We start from the raw sequence: 26,788 nt of genomic DNA on the forward strand, positions 1-26,788 counted from the left end.
ATCCGCCTCTCTTGGAGTAGAGATGTGAGTGGTTTAAGAGCTTGTCTCATGGCCAGCATTTGTTGCGAGAGGTCCGGGAGCAGCATGACAGGAGTATCATTCAGCCGAATGGAATCCTGCGTACGTACTCTCATGATCTCCTCTTTAACTCTGTAAAAGTGTACCCTGCATAGCATGTCATGGGTAAAAGAGGAGTCAGGGTTCCTCGGGCCCGAGGTCCTGTGCACTCTGTCCAGTTCAATGGGGGCATCCTTAGGCTGCTGGAGAAGTTGGTTAAAGATGGCAGTGACTGCCTCTGCTAGGTCTTTGTGTTCTACCTTTTCAGGGATGCCACGGATCCTGATATTGTTCCGTCTATTACAGTTCTCAATGTCATCCTGGTGATACATAAACTGCTGCAGCATAACAGTGTGGGAGTTAAGAGTCTATTCATAGGATTGCAGTGTATTACAGATGCCATCAGTGGTGTTTTCTATATCTTCCACGTGGGTCCCCAGATCTTTCTTAAGTTCATTAATCACCTTTCTATAGGTCTTCTCCATGCGGGAGACATAGTGTTCAAAATCGTTTTTAGTGGGTAGGGATCGCATCTGCGATTCCATGTCCCATCCGTCCTCAGAGCACAGGGATGCCTGTGAGAGATGGTGTGGACTGTGGGGGCTGCAGGAGGGATGTCAGTAAGGGAGGCTGAGCAGCCTCTAGAGTGTACCTGCATAATGTCTGCTGGTTCAGAGCGGGCCGGGGAGGGAGGTGCCGCCGCCATCTTGGATTTCTCCTGGCTTAGGAAGGCCGCAGATGCTCGGGTCACAAACCGGCCCAGATCACCCTCTGTGCATTCGCAGGTGGGCTTGGGATGTTCCTTGGGCTTCCCTTTACCCATCTGGGCATTTTGGAGGCTGTGCAGGTGGTGATGGAGGAGATCTGACCCCGTGAGAGCCGTTGGGATCAGGAGCTGCCGCAATGTGTGTCCTACAGCTCCATGCGCTAGGCCACACCCCCTTACCCCAGTCATTTGTCCAGGACTGCTGCACCCAAGAGAAGAGTGGAGAAAGGTCTGCCAACATGTCCCTTTGACAGAAGTTGATCAAATGATTGACTTCTCATCATACACACTGATCATAATTTGTTTGGTCTCTGCTGAAACTGACACATATTCATCAGTGTATGGTTAGCTTTACTGTCTTTTCATACTTCCTTCTCTGTGCAAGCTTTTTAGTCCCTTTGCTTACACTTCTTTTTAAATCCTCCATCCAGCTGAAGCAGATGTGCAACAAATCTGTCCAAAGAAAATGTTGCCAGAACCTAATTCTAAAATCTAAATCTAGAATTAAAAAATATATTTAGACCCAAGAACTCAAGTGCAGATATCTCATCAACAGAGTTCTTGAGAGATGTTAGGAATTGTCTGGCAGTTAAACTTTCCATTGTCTATTAAAAATGAAATGTCAATGGATACTAAATATCAGGGTGGACTGATGCTTTAAGAAGAGTTTTAAAAAACATCATGCTGATGCCCTCAAGGAACTGAAGGGTGGTAAATGGTAGATAGCATCATTTGTAGATGCTATTGCCCTTCGGAAATCTGTGGATGAGAAGCTTGAAATTTTACCTAAATTCTTTAAGTCCGTCATCTGTGCCACAGTTGGTCTGTACTTGTGTGGCTTGAGCCGCTTGACAATAACTTGTATATTAATGCATCAGGAGTGCATATTATCTCTCTGGCTATGTTACTCAAGGCAGGGGATTATATCTGTGGTACCTTTTGCAGATTTGGTTTTTCAGGGTACTGTTGTAGGAGTTCTACCTTAACCAATTGTCAACCACCTTATGTAGGAGTTAGGCGGCAGAGTGGCTCTTCTGCTCTGGATCATGTATCTAATACGTGATCTGGCACTTCAGGGTAGGGGGCGTGCGCGGCCGGCTGTGCTGGTGTCAGCCAATGTTTGACCACCAGCACCCGCTGACTGAGAGGTTGACAGGACAGAGCTTTGTGTATGTAAACAATACAGGGCTCTGTCCTTTCAGCAGGAATGTGTGTTTTTTTTTGGTTTCCCTGCACAGCAGGGAATAAAAACCGGCACATCCCTTAGTAAAAACAGCACGCAGTTAATGCACCAAGCACTGTTAGACCCACAGTTAACCCCTTGATCACCCTAGGTGTTAACCCCTTCCCAGCCAATGTCATTAGTACAGTGACAGTGTATATTTTTAATACTTATCACTGTATTAGTGTCACTGGCTCCCACAAAGTGTTAAAAGTGTTAGTGTCAGCTTGCCCGTCATACTATCCCGCTATAAGTCACTGATCACTGCTCTATTTGTGTGAAATAAATTTATATAAATTTCATCTGGGCACAGTGTTGCATGACCACGCAATTGTCAGTTAAGATAAGACAGTGCCAAAAAGCAAAAAAATGGCCCGGTCATGAAAGGGGGGGGGGGGGGTGGATTTTCCAGATGGGAAGTGGTTAAGAAAGTGATGAAATATTGCTTTCTAGTCTTCCTTGTAAAGAAACCACAAAGAAGGTTTCCCCAATCTAAAAAGCTAACATGTATTATGTCCTCTTTTTACCTTTTTTTCCTTTTTTGTTTACTTTACATGGAAACATCCTGATCAGTAAAGAGTCTTGTACAGCCAAGCAGTTATGATATGCCGGGCTGTTAGGAAAATTAATTTGTGTCTCTCCAATAATGCTATTCCCCAACATATCAAATATATCTAGAAGTGTTGGTCCTTCTTTTAAGATATATACATTGGATAATAAAATGGTGAAAATCCCTTTTAACTGTCTCCCAAGAGTTTTTCCTCTTAGTTAAATAGTTAGTCAGGTTGAAAAAAAAAAAAAACCCCATAAAAGCAGAATCCAATTTGCTACAGCATGGGAAAAAATTCCTTCCTGATCCCAGAGAGGCAATCGGATTTTCCCTGGATCAACTTTACCTATAAATGTTAGTACCCAGTTATATTATGTACATTTAGGAAAGAATCCAGGCCTTTCTTAAAGCAATCTACTGAGCTGGCCAGAATCACCTCTGGAGGGAGTCTATTCAACATTTTCACAGCTCTTACTGTGAAGAAACCTTTCCGTATTTGGAGATGAAATCTCTTTTCCTCTAGACGTAAAGAGTACCCCCTTGTCCTCATATCCCCCCTTAATCTCCTCTTCTCAAGAGTGAATACATTCAGTACCTCTAATCTTTCCTCATAGCTGAGCTCCTCCATGCCTCTTTTCAGTTTGGTTGCCCTTCTCTGCACTTTCTCCAGTTCCCCAATATCTTTTTTGAAACTGGTGCCCAAAACTGAACTGCATATTCCAGATGAGGTCTTACTAATGATTTGTACAGGGCAAAATGATATCTCGCTCTCTGGAGTCCATACCTCTCCTAATACAAGAAAGGACTTTGCTCGCTTTGGAAACCGCAGCTTGGCATTGCATGCTATTATTGAGCTTATGATCTACCAAAACCCCCAGATCCTTCTCCACTATGGATCCCCCTCAGTTGTACTCCCCCTAGTATGTATGATGCATGAATATTCTTAGCCCCCAAGTGCATAACTTTACATTTTTAAACATTAAACCTCATCTGCCACAGTCGCCCAATTAGACAGTGCATTGAGGTCGGCTTGTAAATTGGAGACATCAAAAAGTAAGGGTCCCAGCACTGAACCTTGGGGTACACCACTGATAACCTTAGACCATTCAAAGTAAGAACCATTAACCACTACTCTCTGAATTCTGTCTTTTAGCCAGTTTTCTATCCATTTACAAACTGATATTTCCAAGCCTGTAGACTTTACCTTACACATGATCCGTGTGTAGGGAACTGTGTCAAACGCTTTTGCAAAATCCAAGTATACCACATCCATCGCCACCATCAGGTTTGTCTGACAACTTCTGTTTTTCATGAATCCATGCTGTCTGTTGCTTAAAATATTTTTTTCCAGCAAGAACTCGTCTATGTGGTCTTTTATTAAACTCTCCAGTATCTTCCCGACTATAGAAGTTAAACTAACAGGTCTATAGTTACTTGATAAAGACTTTGTTCCCTTTTTAAATATAGGCACCACGTTCTCCCTGCGCCAATCCAGTGGTACTATTCCCTTCATTAATGAGTCCCTAAAGATTAGATACAATGGCGTTGTAATTACAGAGCTCAATTCTTTTAGGATCCGTGGGTGGATGCCATCATGTCCAGGTGCTTTATCCACCTTTTATTCTGTCTAAATATTTCTGGACCATATCACTTTGAGCCATTGTGGATCTTTTGGGGCTGTGTCACTACCACCCCCATTATGAACATGAGCTCCCCCATGCTCTTTTGTATACACAGAGCTGAAGAAAGTATTTACTAAATTTGCCTTCTCTTTGTCCCAAGTCACCCACTATAGATTATTTTGTAAAGGGCCTACATACTCAGACCTGACCTTTTTACTATTAATATATTTGAAGAGTTTTTTGGGGTTTGTCCTACTATCTTTTGCAATCTGTCGCTCTTAGATTGTAATTTTAAGATTTTACAAACTCCATCTACTATTTTTGTATTTTTATCTTTTTTAACCGCCTCCCACCCACTGTATAGACAAATGACAGCAGGCGGGATCCCCTCTCCTTTTGGGTCGACATCATATGACGTCGCCCATTCTCACTACCCGTGCATGCCATGTCCCGATGACGCGACTTATTACCCATGTGACCAGTCACAGCTGATCACATGTAAACACAGATGCGCCATTCATCGGCTCTCCTCACTTCACATTGACAGTGTGAGGAGAGGAGAGCCAATCAGCGGCATCTCCTCACAGGCGAGACCTGTACTGATCATCAGGGTGTAACGTCATATTCGGCGACCCATCGCAGTTTGCTACGGAAGTGACGTTCCGTCGCCGCCATCTTGCTACACCCCACACTCGTCCACAGTAAGGATACACTAAGAAGGGGGAAAGCGGACATGTTGTTACACCCACCAGAGTTTTGCATTTTACACGTATTTATAACAGTAAAGTCAGTTTCTATAGTGAAATACAGTACTTAGAACTCCGTCTGACCGCTTAGATGTTGAATTTTAAAAGCAGTGAACTTCTGTCAGATTAGCAAACCTGTGAGATGAGCAGGGTTGCCGCTGCTTTTAAAATTCAAGATCTAAGTAGTCAGACGGAGTTCTAAGTACTGTATTTCACTATATAAACTGACTTTACTGTTATAAATATGTGTAAAATGCAAAACTCTGGTGGGTGTAACAACATGTCCGCTTTCCCCCTTTTTAGTGTATCCTTACTGTGGACGAGTGTGGGGTGTAGCAAGATGGCGGCGACAGAACGTCACTTCTGTAGCAAACTGCGATGGGTCGCCAAATATGTTGTTACAAGGGCACTGATTATCAGTACAGCACCCATCAGTGAAGCCAGTCTGTGCTTATCAGTGATGCCAGTCAATGCAGCCTATCAGTGCCCATCAGTGCAGCCTGATCTGCACACATCAATGAAGGAGAAAAATTACCTGTTTGCTAAATTTTCTAACAGAAACTAAGAAACTTTATTTATTTCTGTCTTTTTTCGTTTTTTTTAGCAAGAAGTTAAAAACCCAGCGTGATTAAATACCACCAAAAGAAAGCTCTATTTGTGGGAAAAGAATGATAAAAAATCTGTTTGGGTACAGCATTGCTTGACCGTGCAATTGTCATGGAAAGTGTGACAGCGCTGAAAGCTGGAAATTGGTTGGGGCAGGAAGGGGGTGAAAGTGGTTAAGATTTAATGTATTTTCATTGTTATGTTGTAGGAAAGATGAGCTACAATGCCTCTGCCTTACTGTTGTTGAGGTCATTTATCAGCATCATAGTAGTATTATTTTCAATGAGTTGGCTAACATCTGAGTTGGGATTCTTTAATCAATAAATTGAGAGCAAATTCACTTCTATTATCCAATTGTGTGAAAAGCAAAATCCTCTTTATTTCAACTGCACGTGATTGGGTGTTCAAAGTGAACACAGCTACAATTTATTGAGTCAAAATTATCAACTCCTTTAGTAAACCAGCTTTATCGACTTGTGTTGTGAGAAAAAACAGTAAAGCATAACCATTGTGTAGCACTACAAATTGGATAAGAAAGCCTGCATATGTATTCAACAATTACAGCTGACCCCCCCCCCCCTTTTTTTTTTTCTTGGAGACAGATTTCAGTAATACCCTTTATATCATAGGTTTTTTTAATATCGGCATTCCCAGTGTGCTAAGGATAGGTGAAAACAGTGCGACTGAGCCCCATAAACACTATTAGATTTTCTGCAGATTTTTGTCTTCAGATTTAGCAAAACCATATAATATGAGGTCAAACCTTAAGAGTTTAAATTTGTATGCAATCAGGCAGGGCCCTTGCACTACATGGTTTTGGTAAATCTGAAGACAAAAATTTGCAGAAAATCTAACAGTGTGGTTGGGGTCTGAGGCTCCACAGGGAACAATACTAACTGATAACTTCTTGTACCCTCTTCCTCTGGACTGTTATCAGCTAACAAGATTTCTTGCTGGATGAACAACTATTTTTTTTTCTTTTGCACTTGTCAAACACACACACACACACACACACACTTATACATTTTATTATAACAGACCACAAGGGAGCAAATAAGAAATATTTCTTGTTTTACATACACTTTACATTTTTTTCTGATTTTTAGTCTTTGGCAGACAGACAACAGCGTGAAGAAGAGACCTTTGCTGATGCACCTGATGAGTTTCTTGATCCTATTATGAGTACCGTGATGTCAGATCCGGTCATTCTGCCATCCTCCCGTGTCACTGTGGATAGGTCAACCATTGCACGACATCTACTAAGGTAACTATTGGATGAATAAAATGGGTATGATATTATTCCCTTCATATGGTACTATAAAAATGTGCTGCATAGTCTAATAAATGCATAAAGCATTGACAATCCAATGCAAGCCTATTTGAAAAATCTCCTTTCATATTGTGATAGCTGCCTGCCTGCTGGCCATCTTTTTCCTCAACTTCTTGGATTTCACATATGCAGCTTCTTCTCTGCTGTTTACTTTAAATGTCTAAGAACTACATATCCCATGTTACCTTTCTGCCTACAAGCAGTGACTCCTATACCGACTCTGCCTCCTCCCAGCATCTCTGTAGAATGCAGGCTCTGTGAAAATGTGTGACACATAAGTGCATATTTACAGGGCATAGTGACTACATGTCACAAAATTCAGGGAAGTAAATGTGATTCTTCAAAAAGTACATTTTCAAACTTCAGGACCATTCAAATTAATAGGAGTAGGCTAGACACAATTTAAATACAATGCGAAAATTAATATATGACTTTAAAGCGGGGTCCCACTCAAATTTTTAACTTAATCTTACCCCCTTCAGTTAATTGCATAGATGTTCAAATGCCGCACGAAAATTTTTTTTTATCGCTGTAATTACCTTTATATTGTACTTTATTGTGGCACTTCCTGTCTCTCCTCCCATGGGAGTAGGCGAGTTTATTGCCTTTCCCCGGCACCGCACTGTCTCCTGGGAGCTTAGTGTCAGGCTTCCCAAGATTCAATGCGGAAACAATGATCATGCGTGTGAACAAGCTGTGAATGAACAGCTTTCACTGCATCCAGGAAATCAATGCTTGTGGGCTTCACATGCCCACAAGCAAGATGGAAACAGCCAGCATCACATTTTTTAAGTTATTCTTCAGTACGAAAACAGAGGCGGAAATATTACACCCAAACTGTGAGTATTATTTTGGGATTAGCAAAGTGTCTCAATGACCTAAAAAAAAAAAAAGATTGGTCGCCGGACTCCCGCTTTAAATTCTTACCATAGATACACTATGAAATCTGTTTATAAAAAAAAAAAAAAAAATGTTGGACGAATGTGACATTCACCCTTCACCCACCCTTGACAAATTCTGGCTGTTTATCTTATATACAGTGATTTCCTGTAATCATTAGCTCCATCTAGTGGCCATAATGTGCTATTTTTTTCTTCTTAAAGTATTTCAGAAAGAAAAATACTACAGTAATGATGTGATAGGGAGAAGGGGGGATGTTTGCAAAAATATATATAATTTTTTTTATCATTGCTTTGAGTTGTAGAGAGCTTTTTTCCTGTATTTCCACCATTCACATAGGCTAGGCAGAGTCGTTCAGTTAAACATTATGTATGCTTCCCTTTTAAGAGGAACTTCACCCTTACTATCAAAAATAACATTATTAAATCCTGAAACTTGTGAATGAATAAAAGTAAGAAAAAACGTACCGTCGAGTCCATGGAGTCCAGCGATGTCTTGCTTGTATGGAAAGTTCTTCCTACACCTCCCCTCTCCAGCTTTGCTGTTTTGATCTCCCCCCCCCCCCCCGTGCAACATTTCTACACATGCGCGAGATCCCACAGAGCTGCCTTCTGGAATGCGTAATGTGGAAATCACATGAGGGAACCCATGAAGCTGTGCACATGTGCAGGAATGCCTGCAAGAGGGACTCCAGCCTGACCTTTAGCATTCCTGGTATGTCATCCTTGAATAGGCAAGAATAAAGAACCTGGGCATTGGGGAAAAAAATAGGGCAAAAAATAAAAAAAATGTATAAAACATAATGTTTTTTTCATTTTGAGAGGGGGGGGGGGTAGGAGAAAGGATAATCAGAAAATGGATGAAAGTTTGATTATTCTAACCGGCTTCTTCCAAGAGGGGAAGAAACTGCTTTAGATTCTGAAACCTTTCACAAAGTTCACTAAAGCTGGCCATATATGGATTGAAATGTGGCAGGTTCAGCAGGGACTGACCAAATTTTGATCCATGCATGGGCACTGTGGTCGTACAGAAGTCGATCTACCGATCAACTTCTGCACAACCACCCTGTTGCAATGAAAAAATGGACTCGTGTATGTACGGCTGTTTAAAAGGTGACAATCCCTTTGTTAAGCTTTTGTTGTTGCAATCCACATTCAGTCAGCAAACCTACCTTTGTGTACGAAATAAAAAACCATACTGTATATACTGGATGTTAATTAAATTAATTGTATGCATTCTTTTACCTACAGTGATCAGACTGACCCTTTTAACCGAAGTCCTCTCACTATGGATCAGCTGAAACCAAATACAGAATTAAAGGAAAGGATCTCGGAGTGGCTTGCAGAGCGCACACAACAGAGTGAGAACATGGGACATTTTTCATTGTAGAAGGACTCACAGACTGAAATGGCACGTATAACGAAGCCCCCAAACAGAGAATTTATAGCCAGACCACCACCGGATACTCTGCTCTTCACAAGCATATTGATGAACGAAGGAACTATGAAAGACACTGTGTCCTGCACATATTTAACATATACGTTTTTTTTAACATTTGATTACTTGCTGCCAAAGAAGGAAGAGTTAATACCTGCTCTCCAGCTAATATGTTTTGGGGTGTTCTATCAGAACTAGCAGTTATACACAATAAAAAATATGCACATCTATTTGCAAAGACAGTTCTTTAAAAAGACTGATAATATATATTCAAAGCTGTGATGTTCCCGAGATATCTCCTTTTACTTCAGCAGCACTGGCTACTGCACAGTTGGACACCTTCAGTGCTTTTTTTCCTTTGTTCCATTGGATTTCTGGATTCCTTGTCAGATCTTATTGGCCCTTTTTGGTGTTAAGTTGGCAAGCTCCTATAATGAAAGTTACAAGTGCTGAATTCTTTGGACTGATACCTCTCTATCGACCACATCTAAAGGATCTGTAAACCTCTTGATAACATTTTGTATAGGAATTAAAGTTCATCTCGTGTTACTTATCTAGTTTACAACCTTTAGGTCATAGGTGGACTCAATAATGCAGATTTCAGAAATAATCCAATCACCCTTAGACTTAAGTTAACATTTTTAGTATATAATTTTTAAAATGTCGTACACAATATAATGTTTTTGTGTCACTAGGGATGTGTCTTGCTATGTTTTAGATAAAGAAAGCTGATTCTGTGAATTAGACAAAATTAGGTGGAGAGTAATGTGTAAGTTATCAAGCAGGAGAACAAATGTCTCTATATAGGGGAGGTAGATTCTAGCTGCTGAACTGTAAATGTACAATAATTCATGTTAATAAATTGTAAATCTGCATTTGAGTATTTTTTGCTTTATTGAATCGGGATTTCCTAATATTCATGTGGACAACTCTACAGCATGCTGAGGATTAGCAAACCTGGTCCACAGGCCCCTATGGGGCTGACTAACGCTAGAAATACACAGAGTTTTCTCAGGTTCAGCCTAATAGATACCTCTATCCACACTAAAGCTGGCCATACATGGATCGAAATTTTTCCAGTTCAGCAGGAATCAGCCAAATTCCAATTCATGTGTCGCCACTGTGGTTAAGCAGAAGTCTACCAATTGACTTCTGTTCAACCATCGTGTTGGTATATTCTTGCTTGATAAGCGCCGCAGGCAATAGGTTGTAGCACTGTGTATTCTGACAAAGAGGGAGTCTCCCTGCTGTCAGAATATAATGACACAGCAGGGAGGATTCCCCCCATGCACAACAAATGTGAGGTCAGTTTTTTTTCATCGACCCGCTCATTGAAAGAAAAAACTGAAACATGTATAGCCAGCTTCAACAACATGGTTGGAAGGATCTCTACTGCCAGATTTTTTTTATTCAAACAGCTGCAAAACCTACAGCTACCTGAATGCCTGAACAGTGACTGCCTCTGATAGGGTGCTACCAGTGTTCGGCCAACAATTTTCCACCTGACTATTTTGATTTTTCAGTTGAAGTTTGTTGAGTCGGGTGGTGCCGACAGGGCAACCAGTAGCTTGAATTTCAGTAGATTCAGCTGAAATCAGCTGATATTCAAGCCATGTATGTCAAGCTAATTCAGTTCATATTGTACTGTAGACCAAGCCCTGATCTTCCAGCACGCTCCAACGCTGGCTCTGCTGAGGCGCTCGTCCCTCCTTCCATCCATGAGTGTATACAGCTGGTTTTACCTCCTCTTCTGTTCCTGACAGCTGCAACATATACAGATTTACTCCATATAATTACTGCTGTCTTATGCCCCGTACACATGGTCGGACTTTGTTCGGACATTCCGACAACAAAATCCTAGGATTTTTTCCGACGGATTGGCTCAAACTTGTCTTGCATACACACGGTCACACAAAGTTGTCGGAAAATCCGATCGTTCTGAACGCGGTGACGTAAACACGTCCGTCGGGACTATAAACGGGGCAGTGGCCAATAGCTTTCATCTCTTTATTTATTCTGAGCATGCGTGGCACTTTGTCCGTCGGATTTGTGTACACACGATCGGAATTTCCGACAACGGATTTTGTTGTCGGAAAATTTTATATCCTGCTCTCAAACTTTGTGTGTCGGAAAATCCGATGGAAAATGTGTGATGGAGCCTACACACGATCGGAATTTCCGACAACAAGGTCCTATCACACATTTTCCATCGGAAAATCCGACCGTGTGTACGGGGCATTACACCAGATTCTGCTGTTTTATATGTAAGTGTGCTTTGATCTTGGATGGTGGTCTGAGGAGGCCTGTAATGCACACAGTGCTCTGGATATGGGCATTCTGAGGAGACCCTTTAATGCATTGCACACAGTGCTCTGGACGGTCTGAGGAGGCTTGTAATGCACACAGTGCTCTGGAGAGTGGTCTGAGAGAAGGCCTGTAAGGTGCACACTCACAGTGCTCTGTTCTGGACGGTTGTGAGTTAAGACTCTCGTCAGGAGGCCTGTAATGTACAGTACTGCTCTGGATGGTCGTCTGAGGAAGCCTGTAATGCTTCATAGTGCTAACTGCTAAGCATGCTACGGACTCACTTGCTGGGAGCGGAAGCACTCACGGGCTCTACAAAGGCGGAGCTCCAGGGAAACCAGAAGTTCACGTGTGTAAACATCCCTCCCTAACATTTTTGTTTTCTTTTCGTTCGTTGATGAAAACTAAATTGATTTTGAAAATTTTGATGAAAATCTAATGGTTTAAGTTAAATTGTAATGCATTATTTAAACATTCCTCTACAATTTCCAAACTCATTATACTCCCTGTCTGAGGAGGCCTGTAATGGCTGCACAGTGCTCTTGATGGTGGTCTGAGGAGGCCTGTAATGCTGCACAGTGCTCTGGACTGTGGTCTGAGGAAGCCTGTAATGCTGCACAGTGCTCTTGGACGGTGGTCTTAGGAGGCCTTTAATGCTGCACAGTGCTCTGGGACGGTGGTCTGAGGAGGCCTGTAATCTGCACAGTGCTCTGGGACGGTGATATGAGAAGGCCTGTAAGGCTGCACAGTGTTCTGGACTGTGGTCTGAGGAGGCCTGTAATTCTGCACAGTGCTCTTGAACGGTGGTCTGAGGAGGCCTGTAATGCACACAGTGCTATAGATATTGGCAGTCTGAGGAGGCCTGTAATGATTGCACAGTGCTCTGGACGTTCTGAGGAGGCTTGTGATGCACACAGTGCTCTGGACAGTGGTCTGAGGAGGCTTGTAATGCACACAGTGGTCTGAGGGGAGGCCTGTAATGTGCACACCCACAGTGCTCTGCTCTGGACGGTTGGACTCTTGTCGGGAGGCCTGTAATGCACAGTGCTGCTCTGGTTGGTCGTCTGAGGAGGCCTGTAATGCTTCACAGTGCTAACTGCTAAGCACGCTATGGACTTGCTTGCTTGCTGGGAGCGGAAGCACTCACGGGCTCTACACAAGCGGAACTCCAGGGAAACCGGACGTTCACATGGGTAAACATCCCTCCCTCACATTTTCGTTTCCTTTTCGTTCGTTGACGAAAACGAAATTGATTTTGAAAATTTTGACAAATGTTTTCGTCAAACAAAATTAACACTGGTTTCAGCATTCCCTGATATAGTCTATGTGGAAGTATAGCCTATAGCACAATGGCAACAAAGGTGTCCAGTGCATCCACTCACCAGTTTTACAACAGTTCACACAACCCCTGCCCCATGGCACCTGCCCCCCACCTATAACTGGCCTTTACATAAAGTAGCACATGGAAGGGCGATGCATGTCAAACAAAGCCAGGGAAAATTCCCAGCTCAACTTACCGAGCCTGTAACAAACCGACTCTCAAAAATGTATATAGTTAGGACTGCGGATAATAATGGGGTGCCATGAAGTGGCTCTGCAGCTTATGCATGCATTATCAAATGTGTGCTAAATAAAGCTCATACTAAAATGCATACTGTTAGAATAATTTGGTTGATTGCAGGCTGGTTGGTAAGTTGAGCTGAGAATCTTCTATGGTTTTGTTTGACATGTGTCGCCCTTCCATGTGCTTCTTGCTGCAAAGGCCAGTTATAGGTGGGGGCAGTGGTCATTAAGACTGGTGTATAAGCCTAGTTTTCATTATATTAGATCAGCTGGCTCTATTCTTTATGGTGGCACTTATTATGACAGTATGAATCTCTGCTGGATTTTATACTTGCCCACCTTAGGATATTGTTTATAATGACTTATGCACACCTCCCAATTTCTTAACATGGGAACAAGGGACACCTACTAGCAAAGGTATGCAGTCATAGTACATAGGGTTGCCACCTTTTCTTCAAGCCAAACCCGAACACTTTAGCGGCCTGGGACATCTTTGGATGCCCCAAAGAGAGTAGTAATGTGGTGCGCATTGCGTGCCACAGCGAGCGGTGGGTGTGGCCAAATTGCTCTTGCTGACATCATCACCCTGCCACCCAATGATGCCGAACCTGCCCCCAGACATCTGCCTGCAGCTCCTGGATGACAACAAATTTGTGTGTGACTATCTTGGTTACTTGAGGAGCCACAGCCTGGTCTGAATAATGTGTCCGGGTTCCAGTCTGCCTGAAACCCGGACACATGATTAAAAACCTGAGCTGTCTGGGATTTACGTGGCAACCCTAATAGGATACACCCCCTGCCATATATATATATATATATATATATATATATATATATATAAAAGATTAGTTAAACCCACAAGTCTTTTTTACCACTACTATTACTTTATACTGGCTTTTGAATTTTACAAATGCAGCAAATTAGAGATTGGATGAAAGGTTTAGCACTGGGAAACACCTTTTGAAAGCCGAATATTACATTTTATATACAATTTTATAGATTAGACCAAAATGAGGGACAAATAAGGAGGGAAGATGGACAGGGGGACTTTGTTCCAAATCAGGGACAGAATCAGAATCAGGGACAGCAGGGAACTATGACTTTGGTGTTGTCTGGCAATAAAAGCTCTTTTAAAAAGAAATGTGCAACAAAATGCTACAGCAGCCAGATATGGGGCACACATCAGTAGAGCCAATTTATTTTTACTGAGGAAAAAATGACCAAAAAAAAAGAATACTTTTTGGCGTACTTCATCTTTAAGATGCTACTCCTGGCAGATGTGCCCAAAGAAAAGATGGCGGGCCTAGATTCTGCCGTCTACGCGACGTGGCGATCAGGACCTGTGCGTTACGTTTTGTCACTGTCCGTGTCAGGTGACGGTCACATGATTGGTGTGAAGGGAAGCAGTGAAGATGGCTGTGTACCTGCAGTGGAGGCGCTTCGTGTTCTTTGAGAAGGAGTCGGTGCGGTTCCCCGGGGAGGGCGGGAAGGCTCTGTCCCTGCCGCCGGGGATTATAGTGTGTGACTCCGGGCGGGGCAGCCTGCTGTTTGGGGATATCCTTGTATACATGGCGGTGTGTAGGAGAGTGTCTGGTATAGTGTGTCCTGGACTCCTTCTCTCCATAGTAAATGGATAATGTCCATTGTGTCAGCAGAGCGTCAGTGAGTGGGTGATGAGAACTGGGCTGTCAGTGACTGGGCTGGCTAGAGCGCCCTCTGCTGGTTGCTTTCCTTTACAGGTGATAACCTAGCCCAAAAATCGGTGCAAGTCCCCCAGTATGAGTTTGTTTACTCTTGCGATTGGGGAGTGGTGAAAGCCGACAGGGGAGCCTTGTTTTTACCGCCCCACAATCACCCCCCTTCTTTTGCTGTAGAGGAACATGCTGCGTCAGGAATGATAACCCCCCCCCCCCCCCGGAAATGGCCTAGTGAGTGCGACCCATTCAAGTAAATGTGGCCACACTGCAACCTCCCACAATGTGTGGCTGTCCAGAGTTCAGGGGGTTAAAACAGTCGATGAGGTGATACAATGTCTTATCACTGACTGTCAAATGCTTTCTGAAGAGCAACCTGAATGCAGGTTGCTCTTTAGAGAGCAAAGCAGGTGCAGATGAGCCCTATGGGTGATTGTGTGCTGCGCCATAACTGTGCTGTTATCATTCTTTCTGTCATTAGGGCTCCCTTACACTAGCCACCCCTCTGAAAAGCAATCAAAGCATATATCACCAGCACACCATGGGTCTTTGAAATAGCACTGATTTGTTGCGTGACCCCAAAACATTGCACCTTTGTAAAGGTAACTCCACTTTTGTATGGGAAAAAAAACCCACAAATAAATAATATATAGTGTATACAATTGTGACACAAGCCATATTGTAATGTTATTAAAAATGACCTTTCCTTTTCAGTCTGCAGCTGTTGTAATTTTTCTGTCAAATTCACAAATTCAACACAATATGGCAACCTGGAGGTGTTCTGTATGCTGATGGTGTACAGAATCCCCCCCCCCCCGATATCTCATCTCCTGCTTGTGTAATAGGCTCGCTGACTTACCCTGAAGTCTGCACTAAGATACAAATCAGATTTTGGGAATCCTTGTATCTTCTTCAGCAAAAATGTCAGTTTTGGTTATATACCCCCGAAGGGTTAATCGCGTCTAAAGGGATGCGGACCCTGACACTTTCCTCATTAGAACATTGCAAGTGCAGCAGCTGAATGAAAAAGTCACTCCCATTCACATTCACTGTGCACATGGACACTAAGGATGAGCTCCGGCGTGTTCGTAGAGCCCGCCAGGAAGTCGGCGCTGCGCTAATCACAAGCAGTGAGACATTTCCTGATGTGCGGCTGCAGAGATCGGGAAATGTCTCACTGCCTGTGATCAGCACAGTGCCGACTTCCTGGTGGGCTCGGCACGTGGGCTGAGCGAACACGCCAGAGCTCATCCTTAATGGACACAAACACACAGGGCTTTCTTCAGAATAACAAAAGGTCGGAATCTGCAACAAAGTTTGTTATCCCTGCAATGTACATGGATCACCCAGGGGGGGAATGTTTTTTTATCCTCAACAAAAGTGGAGTTACTCTTTACAACTGTGATGTGATTATTTTAATAAATATTTGGATGCTACTTTGAAGATCCATAGTGTGGTGGCAATATATGCTTTGATCTCTGGTCTTACCCGTTTCTAGCTGGCAGTTGCTATATCAGTTGCCTACTACCATCTGCCATTTCCAGGAATGTGTGCAATGGGAATATTACATATAACCTCAAAAAAGCGGCTCGCCATTGATCCCTTTTCAGAGGGCAGTTGAGGGGACTGAGAGGTGATATGTTGCCTCTCAGGTGAACCCATGAGAGCCTGCAGTATGACCCTATTCAATTGGATGGGTCGTGTTTGGCAGCGATACTGTCTGCTGAATGTGACCTGTGGTATAATTTTTTCTGTTACTGTAAAGCATTGTGGTTGCAGCATGTGTACCTCCCCTTCTGGATGCCTGTTAGGGTAAATTGGGTGATCAGAGGGCGGTAAAACCATAGCTTAACATCCTATTTTTGCTACCCCCCCCATTTCAAATATAAATGAGGTCACAAGCCATGTTCATTTATTATTTACAACCCATAAACAAAATTGAAATTGTTTTGTATTCTTATAACTGAAGTATTTGTAAAAGCAAAATTGTATTTTTTCAGCCTTGGATAGAAAAAGGAAGGCCTAGGACCCCAGTGATCAGGAGAACAGTGTTTTGTTTTTAGCGCCCCTAATGTTGAGACTCATAATTTCTGTTTGTCCTGATTAGAGGTGCACCAAAATATCTGCCGAAAATGATGTTTTTGGTATCGGCCGAAAGAAAAAAAGGGTGATACTGAAAGGGGGGGGTATGCCTCGGGTGCCACCGATTGCTGGAGTGTCATATTGGTGCGCCCAGTTCTCCATCCCTCCCTCCTCCTCCTCCTCCTCTCCTCCTCCTCGCTGCGATCGCTGTGTGTCACGGAGCTGAATTGCACGGACCATAGTAACAATGTCCCACCTCCTGTGATAGACGGCACACTGAACCAATGGAGGGGCGTTGAATCAGTGTGACGTGATCACAGGAGGTGGGACATTGTTACTACGGTCCAGGCAAATCTGCTCCGTGACACACAGTGATGGCCCCTCTGGTCTGGCCACAGATGGGCTGAATATGACATACACTGGTGAGGCTGCTGGGCACAGGTGAGTCTGCATGTGACGGGCACTGGTGAGGCTGCATTGATCTCTTGTATCATGTCTGCTAGAGGTGCACTGAATGGAAAATTTTGCTACTACTATTAGCAGTGTGTTTAAGTAAGAGGTTGCAGACATGATACAAGAGATGGTCAGGGACTGCATTTTTCTTGACCTTTCTTGCACTAAAGTTGCCAATAATGGCCAACAATAAATTTAAAGAGGAGCTGCACCTTAAAAAAATTATTAAAAGCCAGCAGCTACAAATACTGCAGCTGCTGACTTTTAATAAATGGACACTTACCTGTCCCAGGCTCCAGAGATGTCGGTATCCGAAGCCGATCGATCGCTCGTCTCTCGGCTGCCCCCGCCGCCATCCTCGGTCAGGGAATCGGGAAGGGAAGCGTTGCGGCTTCACTGCCCGGTTCCCTACTGCACATGCCCGAGTCACGCTGCGCCTCTGCACTGGTCCCTGTTGTGTGCTGGGAACTGTGTTTTTCCCAGAACGCAACGGGGGGTGGGGGGTGGGTGGCGGTCATCTGCAGATATTCTTCGGCTGTCTAAGCCTGGAAGTGGCTGCAGATACCTGTATTAGACAGGTATCTGCCCCCCCCCGAACGGTGCCTATAGTGGCACCGGAGGGGGGGGGGGGAAATCTGATGAGCGGAAGTTCCACTTTAGGGTGGAACTCGGCTTTAATATTATTTTAAATTGATGATATTAGATAAAAAGACGAATATAATACAATTATATATAACAATATAAATATTTTTTAAAAACTGTCACTTTCAGTATTGGTTTCATTTTTTGGCCTAGTGCATCCTTCATTTTCTGTATCGGCACCAAAATTTCCATTTGGTGCACCCCTAGTCCTGATGAATGTCATCACTGAGACAAAAAATGATGGCGAATACAACATTTAAAGTGGTACTTTAAATTTTAAAAGCCTCTACTTTTTAAATTGTTCAGCCTCCAGTGTCCTCCATACAGCTCTCATGAACATTGGTCAGGGAACGTGTACTCTGAATGTAAGCAAGCGTTTCTGATTACCCTCCTTAGGACTACATGTCCCATCATTCCTAGTGTCTCACGCGCTCCTGTTAGGATGTCATCTTTTCTGTTTGGACTGACTTTGGATGTCCAGTGCAGGTAGTGGCTGCATGTATTCTCTGAGCACTCACATTAGGGGGGCTCCGGCAGGCCTCCATAGGACCCTGCAAGGCAAGGAGCCATGCTCACAATGAGAATTGGAGCCAGCAGTTAGAACAGTGTAAAAGGGGAGATAGAAAAAAGAAGCTGAAGACAACTTAAGTACTAATCACTTAAATAGAAAATAAATTGGGTTTAATATCACTTTAAAAGCTGTCACCAAAGTGAGAAGTGATGGAAAATCCTCCATTTGGGACTCCCTGTTTCTATGACAATTCTTCTAGGTGGGAATTTTAGAAAAATGTTCTCATTTCCTGTTCTGTCTCCCAGAGAAGTGAAGTAAAATCTTTCCAGCAGTCAGTAAAAATCAACTCCATGGAGTTTGAAGCCTTCCCTATTCTATCGAAAACCAAAATGATTTGACTTTATATTCACTTTAAAGTGGTTGTAAACCATGAACTAAACATACAACTCTATAGTGTGTACTTGTCTCAAACCAGAGCACTAAGTGGCATTTTTGTCTGCTGCTTCATTCCTCTATCTGAATGAATCACTTCTGACAAGTTTTCCTGACACCAAGGGGGACAGGAGGGACCTCCAGCTGATTGACAGCCTCAGCTGTGTGAAGGGGGTGTGTCTGTTCCCTCCAACCAGCGCTCGGAGCTCTCCTCACTGAGCTCTGCAGAGTGAAGTTTCAGCTCTCCACTCCCCTTTTCTCCCAGCTCAGACAAGCTTTATGAATTCTGTACTTTGAACAGTTGTAGAGAAGAGGCGTCTGCAGATAGACAGGTACAACTTATGTAGGAGGATTTGTTTCATCTCTGTATCACCTGGGGGCCAGTCACTTCACTGGGTATATGGAAGGCTTTAAAACCACTTTAATTTCTGCTTTATTTGTATATTTTTAATGGCTGCCACCAGTAGAAGATATTTTATACCTATTCATTGTTAGCTTATTTATCTGTTTGTTTTGTAGAGTTGCCCTGTTCTCTTTTTGTATATTACATTTTTATACTTATTGTGTTTGTGTTTATTAGTCTTGAGGAAGGGTACTCAGATCCCTGAAACACCTTGGCTGCCCTTGAGTTTCAATAAACAAATTAATTTTTCGTCATGACTGGTGTCCCTTGAGCACCTTCTTAGATACAGACCCTTTCCCTCTGATTGTAGGAAAACCTGCAATCCCTTCTATGCAACACAGAGGAAGGTTTAGTAATTACAGTATGTGATGTATTTTATGTTATGTGGAATTTATTAGTCATTGTGACCTTTTTCTCAGCAGCTAGCTGCAGTTTATTATTAGGCTTGTGGTCAGCTATACTTTTGTTTTAGAAGGGAAGTATTCAAAGACGTTGTAACCAAGATGCTATGCACAAGGAGAAACCGTGTATTGTGGGCTTCTCAGGCACAGTATATGGTAGCAAAACCAAAATGGTTTATAAAAACGGTATTGTCTGTGGGTCACATTGTAATCACAATAGTGAGTCAAAAGGCAAGTTTACGAAGATGCTTATTTTAAGAGGAACCCCAGGTTGTAAATCTCTAGAAAAGGGGTTTGTTACATGCAAGCAGTGTTGGTACCTTAATTTCACCTGGTAACAGCCTCTTTTTAAATCTTTTTCACAGCAGATTAAAGAAGGGAAGACTTCATGAGGGGCCCGTCAGGTGTGCTACTCTGCTGATGGGGTGAGAGAGCTGAGTGACAGATGTGAGCATATTAATCTGCAGTTTCTCCTTTCACAGTCATAGGGTGGGAGAAGTACAAGACCTGTAGGTATTACTGAACTGCAGCAGAATGACATCAGGTCTTCTCCTTCATTAGGCAGGGCTATGCTGTGTGGCAGAGCTGTGTAAATCTCAAGAACGGATTGACAAATACAAATTCTTGACAAGTAAAAAACACTCTCATATATGTACTTTATCTGTGCATTTAGATGTATGCCTAAAGTTCAGCTGATGTAGTTGACAAGGAGGCATGTCATTACCCTTTTATAGTTTCTATATGCTGGCATATTGATGTTTCTGCAGTTGGATGTTGTACTTTCTTTTGTGGGTTATGTCTTTAACTGAAAATTAAATATGACAGGGCAGATTTGGTTCTTGTCTCGATCCCTTCAGCTCACCTCCTTCCAGGCTTACAAGCTTCGTGTTACCCATCTTCATCAACTCAAACAACACAATATCCTTGTTTCTGTAGGGGAGGATGAAGAAGGCACTAACCCGCTGGTAAGTTGTGGTTTTTTTTTTTTTGTATATGATTGAGGATTTTAAATGTAGAAGATTCAATCCAAAACTTTTGTTAGGGTGTATCTCTGACCTTTTAGCCTCTTTATCCATGTGACCACTATTACTAGCAATTACCCGCTATCAAAATGACAGCCAGGAATAGCTGTCTAATACATAGCAAGAGCAACTGTAAAAATGAACCACTCCTGTCTAAAATGGTAGTCTGCAGGTGTCTTTAAAGGATAAGTTCAGCTTTGGGAACATTTTCCACTCGTTTTTAGGGTGGAACGTGTACTATGTGCCCACTCCTGCAGTGGGTCAACGATCTGAGCCCTGTGTGTGACAGCAGTACGGGGAGAAGTTCCCAGTACCAGCTGTCGCATTTAAAAAAGAGCGTGGGCCATATGGTGCTCCCCCCACATGGCCACCTCCTTCATTCATTCACAGAGTTCTGTGAATGAATGAACTACAAGTACCAACATCTTTTGCAGATGTTGGATTGTAGTTCTTAATGAACTACCACGGCGCTGTTGAGCGCTCTGGTAGTTCATTGATTCTTCATGTTCGTATTGAAGCTGCCTGGCTGTATGATGTACGGGCAGACAGCTCATGCTGACAGTCTGCAGGAGACCTGCATGGCACCAGCAATCTGCTGATCACTGGTAAAATGCTTTCCAGGTTGCTAAAAACAAACAAAAAAAAAATGGTAAAAAAATAAATTAAAAAATTTGCATTTTTAACATTTTATTTTTAAAGGTGAACTTTAAAGCTGGCCATAGACAGACTGTGTGGCTCTTTTTTTGACTGAAGTCAATAGGACAAGCAGGAAAGGTTTTGTCAGACAGCAGCTGCTGATCCGTGTATTCTGACAGCAGAGTTCAGTTGTCAGAATATATAGTCCTGGTGGAAGGGTTCCATCATCCACTTCACTTGTGTGGATGGAGGAATCTGTTCCTTTTTTTCCCTGTTTAGCCCTCTTGCTGAACAAGAAAAATGAACCATCTATGGCCAGCTTAAAGTGTTATTAAACCCAGGAGCCTGCATTCACTATATCCGGTCTCCCACAGTACACAGAACAAGGAAATGCAATTATTTTAGGAAATATAAACTGCTAAATACCTTTTTTCATCAGCAGTATAAAGCAGTCTTGTTACCTCTATCAGTGTCTGGCTGAGCACTGATTAAAGCTTGTAGGGGGAGATTTCATTCTCCCCTGATTGTCCTTTGAGGCTGCAGGACCCCTGACCCTCTGTCTGGGCAGTAGTGATTGGCCCTGTGCTGATCACAAGCAAAAAAAAAAAAAATTCTAGCAATACACACCAAACTGAGCATGTGCAGAGTGCCCCCAAAGGCTCTGTCTTATCAGGAGATGGTTTGGGGACTGTGGAAGAAGAGGAGGATCAGAGAAGACAGGATCAAACAGCTCTTTTACACAATGCAGAGGATTAACCCCTTAGGTTCCACAGTGAGTATAACAAGCATGCTTTACTACATATACAGACTGATTTTACTGTTGTGGGTTTAGTAACACTTTAAGTAAAACAGTGGTGGAAAACACAGAATTTCTTTATATATTTGTAATAATAAAAAATTCTCTTTGACAGATTAAAGTTTGGAATTTGGAAAAACGTGATGGTGGTAACCCACTTTGCACTAGAATTTTTCCAGCCATTCCTGGCAATAAACCCACAGTTGTGTCCTGCATCACAGTTCATGAAAACCTCAACTTCATGGCTATTGGTATGTGTATAAGATGTGTTCTGTTATGTGTGTATAAACTAATGTGTATATGTTGTAACCCGCAAGAAGCTGTCAGAATAATCTTCCATTTATTTAATTTTTTTAGAAATCTAGTACTTATAGTTTGGTGCATTATTTTTCTTTACTTTGGTATTTGGCTGACGGTATTCAAAACCAAATATTTTAATACATATAGCTTTAACTAACTAAATCTTGTGACTTGGTGTTCTCTCTGTAAAACCAGTCCCTGTGCTCCTTCTGAATGAAAAAAAGATACATTTAGGGGAAATTATCAAAACTGGAGAAACCAGAATCGGTAGCTGTGCATGGCAGCCAATCAGATCATTTCATTTTCCATGCTCAGCTAAACAAGCTGAAGATAAGACCAGATTGGTTGCCATGCACATCTTCTCTAGTTTTGATATACACCCCCCCCCCCCCAATTGTACTTTTTTTTTTTTTTTTTTTTCCTAATCCAAAAAAAAAAGTCTGTGGGGATGATTTACTAAAACTAGAGTGTGCAAAATCTGTTGCAGCTCTACATAGAAAGCAATCAGCTTCTAACGTTAGCTTTTTCAATTAAGTTTTGACAAAGAAACTTGTTGTCGGTTTCTATGCGGAGCTGCACCAGATTTTGCACTCTCCAGTTTTAGTAAATCTACCCCGTGTGTAAAGTAGGTGTGGTGATGTGTATAATTTTATTAACATGTACCAAAGTTGCAAAACTGCATTAATCGATTAGTTGGCCGATTATTGTTTAGTCGATTAATCAGGTAAAAACCTCAAAAAAAAAAAAGTATGATGGTTAATTTAGTTAATATGTAAACCACTTCTATATGGCCCACTGTATATATATACGTCATTAGTTTGACGTTTAAATACCACGGTTATGGCAGCAACAGCTAGCTGCCATAACTCCGGTATTTTTTTATACAGTGGGCAATTTCTCTTTCCGATAAAAGTGATCCCAGCGGCAGATTCTCTATGGGATCACTTTTAGAGGCGGCGGGAGAGCTGACCCCCCCCCCCCCCCCGTAGCCCCCACTCAGCTCTATGCCCTTGGATGATCGGAGCAACGTTACTTCCGCATTCTGGCCCTAAAGGGTTACTAAACCCTCGTTTTCTTTCTTCCTTTTTTTTTATAACAAACATGTCATACCTCCACTGTGCAGTTCGTTTTGCATAGAATGGCCCCGATCCTCCTCTTCTGGGATCCCTTAATGGCGCTCCTGGCTCCTCCTTGCATCGGCAAACCATCTAGGAGAAGCGCTCTCCTGGGGGGTAACTGTGCAGGCGCGCTCCTGAGTCTAGCTATTGCATCCATAGACGCAGAACGTCAGACTCGGCCTCGCCCCCCCCGTCATTGGATTTGATTGGTAGCAGCGGGAGCCAATGGCTGCGCTGCTGTCAATCTATCCAATCAAGAGCCAAGATGCCGGCCAGAGAGGGTGAGCGCATCCCCGGCGTGGTGAGCGAACGGGCTCAGGTGAGTAAAACGGTGGGGGCGCTGCTCAGTGACAGAAGTTTTTTCACCTTAATGCATAGGATTTACAACCCCATTTAAAGGGATGATTTTTCGACTTTTTGACCCCAGATCTCACAATAAAGCGACACTGTCATGCTTATTTCAATTTCAAGGGATATTTACATTCCTTGTAATAGGAATAAAAGTGATCAAATTTTATTTTTTTTTTTTTTTAAAGGACAGTGTAAAAATAAAAAATGTAAAATAAATTAAGATTTTTTTTTTTTTTTTTTTGAGCTCGCGCACAGAAACAAATGCATACAAAGGTCGCGCCCACATATGTAAACAGTGTTCAAACCACACATATGAGGTATTGCCACAATGGTTATATCGAGAGCAATAATTCTAGCACTAGACCTCCTCTGTAACTCTAAACGGGTAACCTATAAATATGTTTACAGCGTTGCCTATGGGGTTTTTTAAGTACTGCAGTTTGTCGTCATTCCACGAGTGCACGCGATTTTAAAGCATGACTTGTTAGGTATCTATTTATTCAGCGTAACATCTTTCACATTATAAAAAAAAAAAATGGGCTATTTTTTACTGTTTTTTTTTTTTTTAATTCAATAAAGTGTATTTTTCGCCAACAAAATTGCTTTTGTAAGACCCCTGTGCAAATACAGTGTGACATAAAATATTGCAATGATCTCGATTTTATTCTCTAGGGTCTCTTCTAAAAAAAAAAAAAAAAAAAAAATGTAATGTTTGGGGGTTTTAATTTTCTAGCAAAAAATACTGATTTTAACAAATGTCAGAAATAGGCCTGGTCCTTAAAGGGATGTAAAGTCAGAGTGCTAGTTCACACCAGACGAAGTTTCGTTCAGTTCCGTGCGCTTTCTTTTCTGCACAAAATGCATGAACAGTGTTTTCCATGTATTCCAATGGCTCTAGTTCACACCATGCAGTCAGTTTCTGGTCAGTTTCTGCATCTGAAACTGACCGCATGGTGTGAACTAGAGCCATTGGAATACATGAAAAATGCTGTGCACGCATTTTTATTGCAGAAAAAAAGCGCATGGAACTGGCCCAGAAGGTTTTTTTTTTTTTTTTTATCTTAATGCATTCTATGCATTAAGATAAAAAGCCTTCTGTGTGCAGCAGCTCCCCTAACACTTACCTAAGGTCCCTCTCTGTCCAGCTATGTCCACGAGTGTCTCAGCCGTCTGAGAATCTCCCTCTTGATTGGCTGAGATGCAGCAGCGGCAGCATTGGCTGCCGCTGCTGTCAAAGTCAGCTCGCCAATCAGGGGAGAGAGCTGCTTGCTGTGGGGGCACTGAACAGGAGGGGGGCAGGAGCATAGAAAAGGGACACAAGAAGAGGAGGATCTGGGCTGCTCTGTGCAAATCCACTGCAACAGAGCAGGTAAGTATGACATGTTTGTTATTTTTATGGGAAAAAAACGAACCTTTACAATCTCTTTAACCACTTGCCACCCAGGCCAATTCTGACACTTCTCTTGTACATGTAAAAATTAGGGCTGCAACTAACGATTATTTTCATAATAGATTAGTTGGCCGATTATTGGTTCGATTAAACGATTAATCAGTTAATAACCTTAAAATTGTGGTGTATAATTTAGTTAATATGTAAAGTTTAAAAAAAAGGCAATTTATTCTTAAATATCTCTATGCAGTGATAAATATAAATAACCAACTATATGGTTAGAGAGCAAAATCTGAGAATAACAGACAGAAGAGATATACTGTATATACTATTAGAGGAGATATATACTGTATATACTATTAGATGAGATCTATACTGTATATACTGTTAGAGGAGATATATACTGTATATACTATTAGAGGTTGAATCTGGTAAATATCATCAGACTCTGATTTTTTTATTTAAAGAAAATTAAAAAGTTAGACTGTTTTGCAGATTTTCAAACTGAACTGTAATATATTATATGCTGGCGGCCATACAAAAACAAAATCTTCCTTCAAAAAAAAAATGTAATTTTAAGAACGTTCATTCGATTTTCGAATCGTTAGCGGGGTCAAATTGACGTTTGTTTTCAACCACAGTGACAGGAAAATTTAGAAATAATAGAAAACTGCTTGGTCAAAGGAATTTTCAAACAGTGTATGTGGTTTTTGTTCAGGAATTACATTGTTTTTAAAACAGAATGTTAAAAGCAAGTGAAAATTTCAAACAACATTCTTTCATTCAGCGAATGTACAAAGATTTTTCATATGAATATTCTCGTCTGAAAATTGATCTGTGTGGCCAGAATAAGGCTCGGTACACACCTATGCAGTTTGCTTTTGATCTGTTTCTATACTGCTTTTTTGCTGTTAAGTACAGTATAGAGAGCTCCAATAGCAAGGTAAAGAAAACTTCTGCCTTTAGAACCACTTACTTCCTGCCCAGGACTACATGTCCCATGAGGCATTGCTCCTCTCACATTCACAAGTTCCCAGGCACTTACTGACATGTATGGACGGTGTACTGAGCTGTATGTGTGCTGCACTGTATTTCCTGATATGTAAACAAATAATGCATTCTGTATGCAGACCAACTAATTGGCTGGCCGATTAATCGATTATGAAAATAGTAATCGATTAATTTCATAATCGATTAGTTGTCGATTAATCGATTAGTTGTTTCAGCCCTAGTAAAAATCATAATTTTTTGTTAGAAAATTACTCAGAACCCCCAAACATGATATATGTTTGTTTTTTAGAAGAGACCATAAGGAATAAAATGGTGGTCGTTGCAACTTTTCATCTCGCACGGTATTTGCGCAGCAGTTTTTCAAACGTTTGAAAAAAAAACCTTTCATGCAAAAAAAAAAAAAAAAAGCCAGATTTTATTTAATTTTTTTGCATAATGTTATG

At 42.0% G+C, this 26,788-nt stretch overlaps 2 protein-coding genes across 2 annotated transcripts in view; both read left to right on the forward strand.

Annotated features, from left to right (window-relative positions):
• The window catches only part of UBE4A (ubiquitination factor E4A), a 75,397-nt gene extending 65,286 nt beyond the window's left edge, over nt 1–10,111 (forward strand). Inside the window, exons 19-20 of the mRNA XM_073602466.1 lie at nt 6,676–6,833; nt 9,050–10,111. Of these exons, the coding sequence (XP_073458567.1) occupies nt 6,676–6,833; nt 9,050–9,188 (297 nt within the window). The 3' untranslated portion in view covers nt 9,189–10,111. The remainder of the gene's footprint in view (nt 1–6,675; nt 6,834–9,049) is intronic.
• A 4,347-nt stretch (nt 10,112–14,458) lies between these two features.
• VPS11 (VPS11 core subunit of CORVET and HOPS complexes) overlaps nt 14,459–26,788 on the forward strand; it is a 93,563-nt gene continuing 81,233 nt past the window's right edge. The window contains exons 1-3 of the mRNA XM_073602467.1: nt 14,459–14,657; nt 20,538–20,686; nt 22,291–22,426. Coding sequence (XP_073458568.1) covers nt 14,516–14,657; nt 20,538–20,686; nt 22,291–22,426 — 427 coding nt within the window. The 5' untranslated portion in view covers nt 14,459–14,515. The remainder of the gene's footprint in view (nt 14,658–20,537; nt 20,687–22,290; nt 22,427–26,788) is intronic.

The sequence above is a fragment of the Aquarana catesbeiana genome, linkage group LG10 (genome assembly GCF_042186555.1).
Source record: "Aquarana catesbeiana isolate 2022-GZ linkage group LG10, ASM4218655v1, whole genome shotgun sequence".
Classification (NCBI taxonomy): Eukaryota; Metazoa; Chordata; class Amphibia; order Anura; family Ranidae; genus Aquarana; species Aquarana catesbeiana.